Source organism: Anopheles maculipalpis, chromosome 3RL (genome assembly GCF_943734695.1).
Source record: "Anopheles maculipalpis chromosome 3RL, idAnoMacuDA_375_x, whole genome shotgun sequence".
Taxonomy (NCBI): Eukaryota; Metazoa; Arthropoda; class Insecta; order Diptera; family Culicidae; genus Anopheles; species Anopheles maculipalpis.
The window spans coordinates 48769174-48780514 of NC_064872.1; the positions used below are offsets into that span (position 1 = coordinate 48769174).

Here is an 11341-nt window from a genome sequence, read left to right on the forward strand (position 1 = left end):
CATAGTGTAATTGAAATAATTCTATAGTGAGTCATATTTTTTAATTTAAATGGCTCAATATACGGAAAAAAAATATTTAAACATGATTTGAGTAGAAAGTTGATTGAATCACAAAAACATTATTGAAACTAGTTAAAATAAGATTTTTTTTATTTTATAAACCAATAGTTTTCATATTTTCAATATGTCCTACTCAGCCATGTTCTCAAACGACTGTGGAGCTTGCATGTGAGTTTGCTGCGTGCAACTTGAGGGCCTATATTACTCTTTAGCTGATTTTTGTTGTATTTTAAAGTAATTTAGTGATGTTCTGATTCACATTTAATAGTATAAATTCACACGTGTCTGGTACGACCGTTTATGACATATTTAAGAATTTAACTTTTGTGAAGATTTCAAAGCATCTGGGTAGGTAAGTGTTCTGAGAACTAAATACGGGTCCACTGCAGTGGCCGTGGAATTGCCGGTTTTCACACGACAGGGTCGAGAATCGAATCCCATCTGGACCGTTTCCCCGTATTGAAGATGCACTATTCGATTGCATGATAACAATAAGGCTCTTAAGTCATTCTTTGACCGGCTTGGTCTAGTTTGAGCGTTAACCAAAAAATAAAAAGAAGCCTTTAGTCAATTATATAGATTTGAATACAGTCTTATGATAGCGGATTAGTAGAAGCAAACGGACACAAAGAAGCCACCCAAGTCAGCATAAGTAGCAAGCATATGACCAAGAATTTCAAAAATATTATTGGTTTTGCATAATCGTGTGCACTGTACGTTTGACTAACAACATGCGTAAACTTCCTGCTTGCTCTGTAGAAATTTTATTTTCCAATATTAACGTTTGCTACCTGTTGCTTCCATCATCTAATATGCTAGGACATTAGCAGCTATCGCTTCGTTCGGAACACTATCAACCTTAACGACCAAACTTTGCACGCTACAGCAATATGTGAATCCCCTAGCAAATGTTTCGAACAAAGTATTGTACCAGCCATACTGCTGACAAATGTCAGAACATAACACTTCACTAGGCAGAATCGATGTTCGGTACGGATCGTTGTTAGTGACGAAAGCGATCGCGGAATCAGTGCTGGGCGCTTTAATAATTTTCCATGTCCACTTGGGAGCGATAATGCCATTAGCGCTGAGAGTGATGGGAATCTGTGTTCCATTTGCATGCGGTAGAGTTAATACATCAAACGTTCCTGTGTATACTAGCACGTCACTCTGCAGACGATCGGCAGTGTTGCGAACGATCTTTTCAATCGTCAACCAGTTACCACCGTTCACTTTCTGGAACTGGGGTGCGACGTTGACGTAGAAGTAGGTATCCCATTGCCACGTACGAAAAATACCATCTGCATCCGGTGTCATATGGCCTCGTGCAAGGTAGGACGCGGTATTTACAAACTTTGCAGCTTGCGTTGACGAGCCTAATAGCTCTGCTAGTCGTGTTTGCTGTGACTTGATGGTGTAAGAACTGTCCACAAGTACAGAGCTGGGAACGCCGGTCACTTTGAACGATGGACGGTAGGACTCTACTATACTATCTGCAATAGGGTGTAAAATATATAGAGGGCATCATTACAAAATCACCAATCACATGTGGAAAAGAACCGATTCTTACCGGCAATCGAATCTCCGTTGACTGTGTGTTTCGTGTAGATGACAGAGGCAGTCTGTGCATTATAACACACGGAAAAGTGTTTAACGAATCCAACTCCGAGAACATCGAAACCGATATTGCGTATCGTTCCACCATTTCCACAACCTGTACTGGTTAGTTGATGGTCTCCAGTCACGGGTTTGGTGCAAACTATACTCGATACATTGACGGGCAGACCGTTGAGAAGAAAGGTGGTTCCGCCAACACACGTGATCAATGCATTGTCTAGTAAAGCTATATATATATATAGCGAAAGAAAATAGATTTTACATAAAATTCTAAAAGACTTTAGAAAGTACGTGTTTGTACTTACTGTTAATGACGTTGCTTCTGGGGCATGCCACTATATTCGATTCACCAAGCGCCCAGGTAAGTTGTCCATTCTTCGGTACCCATAAATTATTATTTTTCAGGAACACAGGTTCCGGAAAGGTGAGATCAGTTTTGACATTGATCGTGCATTCTAGGTGTAAAATGCATTCGGTAACATTGGGAGGAGTATACGGGCTAGTTAGTGAGGCATTTACTTACGGCTTTTGACAGCATGCAGTAGACAAAACGAAAGAGCAACCAGGGACCACATTTCAAATGGATGTGTTAAATTTTTGGCTTTGTGGTACACTTATAAGCAAATTGTAAAATGGACAATTTTTTTTGGATTGGGCAGACCAAATGAATACAAAACGTTGTGATGTCGGATACTTATGTTTGTTGATCGGAACAATCTTTCCAGTGTTGTATTTGAAAGCACTAGCGGTGTCTAACAGGATCTAGTTTTGCACAGTAAACCTTATTGTAGTCTGAAAAACATACATCCCGAGAGCGAATGCAACATGTCGTGCGTTAAATGTTCTTCATTATGTGCTATCATTCTTTCAAGTGGTAAATGTAAAACAGTACTCCAAAGATCATTTATCTGATTTTGGGAAATTATTTACTAACTCTTCTTTCAACTTTTTTTCTTGTATTATTTAGAGATAAATATATCCAAATCTTTTTCATAATTTCAAATAAATTTATCACAATATTAAATAGAACAAAGAAACAGAATTCGATTCAAGGATATTTAATAAAAGAATGAAGAATAAAACGCATCGAACGAAACATAATCAAAATTAAATGCCCAATCTGTGACTGTGTATCATAATTATCACAAAATCATGAGAAATGTCTTCAAAACAACCCAATAGCAATGTGCCATACGCCCGCGATTAGCTTCCTGAATGGCAATAACCTATTTACCCAGTTCCTATCTATCCAGACTGGTTGCAATTGGATGGCGCTGCGAATATGCCTTGCCTGTGGGAATTGAATGAGGTCTTGGGCTGGATTTCAGGACGGGTTTTACGAAACGATCCCGATCCCGCATGCTACACCGACCAGCAACTGGGATCATGCTGACGCGTACGTCTGGCGACGGTTCACACCAACTTGTCCTCGATCAGCAATGCCATCTGCCGTCCGCGCTTCCGTTTGAGATGGTCTGCAATTTTTTAAGTCTTCCTCGGCCGATTCCAGTGGTATGCGTTACTGATTCCTCTCTGTACTGCTCCTTATGCAGCCTGTTTGCTGCTTTCATGTCACTTTTGATTGCGGTGTGTGTTCCATTTCTTGTGCTTCTCCACGGGGAGATATTTAGAATTGCTTCGTGCAGACAAATAAACCGGTCCCACCAACTCCATCTAACTTGCTCGATAGGAGCATAAATCTACTTTCATTTATGCAGCAGGTTTCGGTGCACTGGAGTACAAGCGTTGTTTTTGATTTAGGTTTTCGGTGCATTAGAAGCGTGTGGCATGAAACTGGTTCCGTTTTCATTTTCATCTAGGTTGATTTCCTCGTCGAGTTGAACTGTTTCAATAGTAAAAGTTATATAGAGATAGACGAGATATCAATAAGATTATTTTTTTTTTTTTTCATTTTATTTGTACTTCTACGAACGGTGCGGACTGGTATGGACTAACGTTGCTCCCACTGGCCCACACTTGTTCCTTATTAAATTCTACTTCATCGCCATAACTTACATGCATAAACACAACAATTGGCAAGCTTATAAATGCATACCAGGTAAAGCTTTTATTATGTCGCATTAATGAACTGCTACGTAGCCTTTTGTAATAAAACTTTTTTATTGCACACTTCCCATATTGCTGGTGATGACCCCTTCCTTTCGAAATGTTACAGAATCGCTACAAGGTTTCGTTCGCGAAAGGCTTTCACTGGCGCTTCCAGTACCGGTTTCCTTGCGTCAAGGAAAAACATTGCACTATGGGAACTGCACCGCATTGACCGAAATAGATTTTGTAGTTTGTTGATAAATAAAATAAATAAAATATGCTACACAGTACAGAGAGAAATAAATTCATGCATTAGTCAAAGACGTGCTTGTTATTGCCGTAAATGTGTAACATTAAATTGGACCAACACTAAATTGTAACAACCAGTTACTTTTTTTTTAACCAATAGCATGAATGTGAAAAGATTTGTATCCGTACTGTACAGTGTGCGCCACTTTCAGCTTATTAGTAGTAGTAGAAGAAGTATTAGAAGTAGAAGAATTTTCCGACGCTCTTACTGGCAGAGTGCATACTGATGACGCTTTTTGACGGAGAAGCAACAATTTGCCCACTATGAGAGCATTGACGCGGTTGGTTGCTATGGTTGATGCATCTCGGTGTTGCTTGGATTGTTATTTAGCGATAGTTCGCATCGGCCGCACGTAGGCGCAGCGTGTTGTTAGCTTCTTGTATCTCTTTAGAAGCTCGTCTACTACACATCTGGCAACGGGTACGTTGATAGAATTGTCCAACGATTCTGTTCCGTGGTATTATTGTACTGTGTCTGTATTTTCTCGAAGTAGTGCGTGCGTTGAAAAATTGTGGAAATAGAATGCAATTTGTCTTTTTATTTAAGATTAGTTTTTGTGTATTTCTTTTTATATAATAAAAAATCGCATACAATAGAGCAAAAGTACTACCGGTAAAGTTGTGCTCGCCGAAAAACGGTTGTGTTGTGAAAGAGAAATAAAACAACGTCGGAAAATGTGAAGAAAGTTAATCATTTGAAATTGTGATGTGAAGTTTATAATATCAGCGCGATCACATGTTTTTAGCGATTCGGCAAAATAAAAAAGTGACAACAAATAAAAAAGGAGAAATTGTGACAAAAAAAAATCACCAGCACACACACACACACACACACACACACACACACACACACACACACACACACACACACACACACACACACACACACACACACACACACACACAGCAGTAACCATGGTTTAACACGGTCATCTTCGTATGAAAAGTGGTTCATATGCTTCCGGCAAGATATCAACGATACGACGATTTGCACTATGCCGATTTGACCGATCACTGGTGGAAGTGACCTCAAAAGGTTCGGTGCGCCGTCGGCAGAAGCAGAAAAGAAGCGTTACGATAATGGAGTGAAAAATTGTGTCAATCGAAAGTGTATATACACCATACATGCGGTCTTTGCGAACGCGATTGTTACAGCGTGATGTACGATGATTGTGTTTGGAGAAGTAAATAACAAATGTTTGCAAAAAATGAGCAAAGCTGCCGAAACAGAACAACGTTGAAAGAATAGTGAACTAATACAAAGTGAACGGAATAATACTGTGAATGCAGTACGCCAACAGGTATAAAAAGTTTTGCCATCCAATGACTAGTTTATAGTAAAACCGTCCTGCTGACTCGATGGGGCAAGTGAATGCTCCATTTTGCTTAAAGCAAAAAGTGTGGTGTCGCGTGCAGGCTCAGATTATGGTACCACAAAACACAAACGAACATAATACCTGTCCGACGATCGCTGCTCCCTACCACAATGCGGAAACCTCGGATTCAATAAATGTATTTTGTCTTTTTTACATGCATATAAAGATTGCAAAGCATATTATAAATTAGAGAGCGATGTTCGTTCCAGTTTTTCCTTTGTATTTGTTAGTCTTGGGCTTTGCGTAGATAATGTTCCGTTATTCACAATTCTTTGAAAATGTTGTCGTACAGCATCATATCGATGCGGAAGATGGCATCTGGTAACATATTCGATTCCTTTGGTCGATTTGCATATTTTAGTGGCAGTGAAAACGAATCGTTTGCTATGATGAGTTTGCTGTCGGGAAGATAACCACAGCAAATTGTCGTATTGATCATAATGAGTGTTGATATATTGAAGGAGGATAAAATTAAAATGAAAATACATATTTGCGTTGGAAAAAATTAATTCTTAAATTCTGATTTTGAAAACTTGTTCAAAACCTATTTATTTTTACTCATTATTTATGTTTGATGTAGTTTTTGGAAACTGGATTTTCTTAGCTTCTTAGTTTCAGAATAAACTCAAATAGTTATGAAACTCCCAATGTACATTATGATGCATAGGGCTTCAACAAGTCTTGCTTAGAAATCATCAAAGAAATAAAAAAATTCCCAATACTAACCTTCTTTCATCTCAACTGATACGATCCCATCAGCCTTCACTGATAATGCCAGAGCAAATGGGCATTTGAAAAGTATCACGATCTTGGGGGTAGAAACTGTTAACGGTCATAATAGCTGCATCCAGCAGGATTGCGATACACCGAGCCACATTTTGCAAGGAAGTATGCCGGCTACGATGGCGACGTACGCTTGCAACTGCGCCCTGTTCAACGGCCGCACAGGTCATCAGTCTGTTCATAAATGGTTTCCATTTCCCTTTGGCTCGAGAAACCTGTCTCGAAATAGTGCATTATGTGGGTTAATGCGACGCACTAGCAACGTTAAGTATGGAGCAGGAATGAAGACAATCAGTTATTTTTCTTATTAAGCTATCTGGCTTGTTAGTTGTTTTGCCACACATAACTGAGCAGTTTAAATTTGTTTACCAAAATTTTGTAAATATTTCTTACAATGCTGTACATATATTTTGTGTTTGCATACATTTTTGTGAAAATCTTCCATGAATATTCATATTCACAGCTGTTAAGCGCTGTTAATGTTTTTTTTTGTTATACCAACAACTCAAAATACGAGCAAAGTTAAATGTTTTAAATTGTTTTGTTTTGTTAGTTTTTCTCAAACGGTTGGGCATGCTATAAAGACTAATTTCATAGCCGATGCCGCGGCAGTGAATGATTCCATGATGAAACAGCAAGTGAAGACGAATCAAGACAGCGGTTACAGTCCGATTATTTCGATGTTAATGGTGAACCATGGCCAATATGATCTCGGAAGAGAAATTCGTACTCCTTATTCACGTGTAATCAACTAGCCATGACCAGCGGCGGGTTTCCAGTGCCTATCGTTCGGCACAAGTGCAAACTTCCGACGCTAGAGCGTGTACATTCTCCTAGGGATGCGCAGTAGAAAACGAGTTTATTTTTCATTATTGTTGATATTGTTGTGCCATTAACATAATTTTAGGATTTTGCTGGATGGCGGAAGCTGACACAGCACAGACAATTTGTTCGCGTTATGCCGGGCCGGGCTGCAATTTGGAGAAAGTTTAAAGTTGTCCATCGATTTGATGGGTTGGGTGTGAAGCTGTCATTAGAAGGGTCATTAAAGAATGTTTCAGTGCACTATTCAAACGTAACTAGTTTCGGTTGTTTTCTCATCACAAGCACAATCTTTCTTAATAGTGCCCCTTTTTGACCTGGATAGTGGTTGGTTCGGTAAGTTTGATGACATACCGATTGTATTCGATTGACTGGGTAATTTTTGGCTGGGTAATTGATGTAGGAAGTGTGTAGAATTGTTTAATTTTATGGTTTGTATTGTATAGTTTGTGGGTAAATTTAAATAAACACAGGGTTTAGATCCATAAGATGATTTTTTTTTTCAACTTAATAGTCCGGGCGGCCCATCAACAACAGCGCCTGTCTTCACATGGCAGAACTGTAGTGATACAGACTGGCTATCCAACCATGTATAGTAAGCCGCAATAATGCATGCCTCTTGTGGAACTTGGAATATAATGCATTCTTGCATTCACTTAGGAAAAATTTGCAAAACGACTGTGGAACTTTGCACTCATATGAAGGAATATCTGCTGAGCGTTTGAAGCTCCTGTGTTAATCTGCCAAATGGAAAATATCATTCAATCGTTTGTTTGCAACAGCATGCTGCATCATTCACATTTGGACGCGTTTGACGCAAAAAATAGTTGTAAAAGTTGTTCTAACTATTGTTTCTTTAAACCATAGCTGATTGCAATATTGTTTCGACATTTTATTACTTGATCACACAGTTCCACAACGATCTCTATCAAACATGCATCTAAGTGATTCTACTTTTCCATTATATGGATCGAAATCCTCTAACTGCATATTTTTGAAAAGTATAAGAAAAGACATATTATTGTAACGTTGTCATTGACAACGTTGACATTTCACATGAAGTATCAATCACTTGATGTGTAGTATATAATGATTTAATTATGCGCAAAGCTTCTTCCTGTTGTAAACACTTCTTAAACAATTTATAACAACTAGTTTCGTTAGGGAGCGGCCCGGTGGTGTAGGCGACAGTGGCGCCGGTCTTCACACGGCAGGACCGGGGTTCAAATCCCATCCGGACCGTCCCCCCGTAGTGAGGACTGACTAACCAACTACAGTGCTGGGTATTCAACATCGGACACTTCGAATTCATTTATTGGTTTCTTAGAATTGTAAAACATCATCAAAAGTGCGCAGAGGACTTCTTCTACTTCCCTTCACGGTGATGTGAAAAAAGAATTGAGAAAGCTCTTTTCTACGAAAATAAAGGGCAGCAAGCGACAAAAGTTTTCATATCGCGCTGGGCATTCAAAGTCGGACACTAAGAACGCATCGCTTCTTTCAGTAGCGACTTAGTGATTGGTAGAACAAGTACGTTTCAACAATGTCGAAGCAAACAACTGTTGAAGTTAGAAAAATGGTAATTTCTAACATGGAAAAGGGTAGAAATGTTAGAGAAATCAGTGAAATCACCAATATTAGCAAATCTACAGTCCACGACATAAAAAAAAAGATACAAAAATGAGGGTAGAATTGCTAATAAAACACCAAACAACGAATGAAAACGCAAAATTAATGATAGAGATGAATGACACACTATTCGACAAATTCGAAACAATCGCTTCGTAACCTCAGTTAAATTAAAATACAACATGAGAAATATTCGTAATATTTATGTAGATATAGTTACCAAAGATATAGAATTTTGGTCGAAGGTAATCAGATCTAACCCGTTTCAAACCTAAGTTTTCATTGTATTATGTATGTTATTATTGTTTTTGGTAGGTTCTATTCACGGACGAGACAAAAATTAACCTCTACGGATCTGATGATATGCTCGCCGCTATGTGTGGAGCAAACCTGGTGAAGAATTAAATGGCAAATTTACCATTAAAACAGTTAAACACGGTGGAGGCTCCGTCATGCTATGGGGTTGTATGACATCAAAAGGAGTTGGCAAATTACATATTATACGTGGAATCATGGATGCTACGCATTACATCGACATTCTTAAGGCAAATGTTCAGCCAAGTGTTGAACAATTGGGTATTGCAGATGATTACATGTTCTATCAGGACAATGATCCGAAGCATATGGCATGGACGGCACGAATGTAGTTGTTGTACAACTGCCCATCGGTGTTAGCAACTCCTCCACAGTCACCAGACCCAAATACAATCGAGCATGTTTGGTACTAATTAAAAAAATAAATAAATGTTGCAAAACGCAGACGCAGAAATAGTAAACGAAGAATGGCATAAAATCGATTCAAATTTTTCTTTGAAATTGTCCCAAAGCATGCCGAAAAGATTGCAGGCTGTAATAGATGCTCATCGAAATGCTGCTAAATATTAATATAGCTTTTTTCAAATACATTATACGGTGTCCGGCTTTGAACGCCCAGCGCGATATGAAGACTTTTGTCGTTTGCTCCCCATTATTTTCGTAGAATTTCAATTCTTTTTTCACATCACCGTGTAGAAGAGAAGTAGAAGATGCCCACTGCACACTTTTGATGATGTTTAACAATTCTAAGAAACCAGTAAATGCATTTAAATGCAGAGAGAACGGCTGAATTCGAAGTGTCCGATTTTGAATACCCAGCACTGTACGTAGTATCGGCAGTCTATTTATTTATTTTAGATTAATATTGTATCTGCCTCATGGGCTACACAAAAATTGTCTTAAAAACTAAGGATGGTGAGGGGGACAATAGGGGGATTGAAAAAATGGCACACGACACTAACGAGGATGCAAGGAAGAGGAGTCACGTAGACGAGAACGAAAATGGGACACGGAGACATTGTAGTCGAACAGGTGGTACGCGTTGTTGAAGGCCGATAGCGCTCTTAAAAAAGGTTCGTTTGAACCGCATCGCGTATGGCGGGATGGGATGTGTAAGGATAGGATGGAGGGGTCAGTTGATAACCTGCAAGGAAGCGACGAACAGCTACTCGTGTGAATTTTCGCCTGGCCATTGCATTCGAGCCTGGGGGAGACCAGACAACGGCGGCGTAGTCCAAGGTAGATCGGACCCAGCAACAAAACAAATCCTTCAGGCATAAAGGGTCTCTAAGTTCTGAGGACAGTCTAACAATCATACCCAGAGCTTTGATGGACTTCGCCACAACATGATCAACATGTACGTTAAAAGAGAGAGTCTCGTCCAGCCACACTCCCAAGTCTTTCACGGAAGTTACTCGACCTATGGCGGTGTCATGAAGGGTGTAGTTGTGATGGATCTTAGAAGATCTCCCAAACGAAATAACACAACATTTATCAGGACACAGATTAAGGCCATTGTTAAGACACCACACGGAGAAGGTATTAAGGTCATCTTGAAGGAGACAACAATCAGCAAACGAACTCACAGGAAGGAAAATGTTTAGGTCGTCCGCATAAAGCAGATGACCATCAGGGGGGAGGGTATACACACAATCATTGACAAGTAACAAAAATAGGAGTGGGCTAAGGACACTCCCTTGCGGAACCCCAGAAGGACCTTCAAAGGAGTCGGAAAAACAGGACAACACTTTAACTTTATACGATCTGCCTTGAAGATATGAGCCAAACCAAGACAGCAGCTAGTCTAGTAAGCCAATGGCCGGCATTACCTTGGAGGTCGTTAAGCCAAGAAGAAGAAGAAGAAGAAGAAGAAGAAGGAGAAGGAGTTTCATTAGTGCCTGATTAATAAATCTGTCATCGATTATTATCGGACAATCTTGATCACTTCTATGTGGAAGTGAAAGTAAATAATTAAATTGTTGTTATTAACACAGCCTGTAAAATGTAGTTTTTTTTACATTGAAACATCATGTGATTGTTTTCGTTTCAGGAAGCGCCCCAAAAATATATGCAAACGCCATAAACGAAACTCATTGGTTTTAGTCGAATGGCTTTGTTTAGCCTTTTATTCCTGTGCATGTGGAGCCCATTGGAGGAATAACACGTTTGCGGATACAGTTGCTTTGAATCAACTTTGAATAATTGAAATAATTGCATTTTTCACCCAGAACTGGTAGTGGTTCTAAGAAAATTGCAAACAATTAGTATTTTTACGAACCAAGCATGAAGTGTTACGGTTGATTAATTGGCGAATCCAGCAACAACACAGTACACGCCAACTATTAATTGCTCATGCATTTCGCGTTACATGCCTGGTGCGA

General features: G+C 39.3%; 2 protein-coding genes across 6 annotated transcripts in view; one reads left to right on the forward strand and one right to left on the reverse strand.

The window, feature by feature from the left end:
• LOC126561942 (endophilin-A) overlaps nucleotides 1–11341 on the forward strand; it is a 163222-nt gene that overhangs the window by 97826 nt on the left and 54055 nt on the right. The window lies entirely within an intron of this gene.
• On the reverse strand, nucleotides 868–2252 carry LOC126562491 (uncharacterized). The gene is made up of 4 exons (XM_050219010.1): nucleotides 2201–2252; nucleotides 1983–2132; nucleotides 1631–1903; nucleotides 868–1553 (listed from the first exon to the last, which is right to left on the reverse strand). Exons 1-4 carry the CDS (start codon nucleotides 2250–2252, stop codon nucleotides 868–870), a joined length of 1161 nt encoding a protein of 386 aa, XP_050074967.1.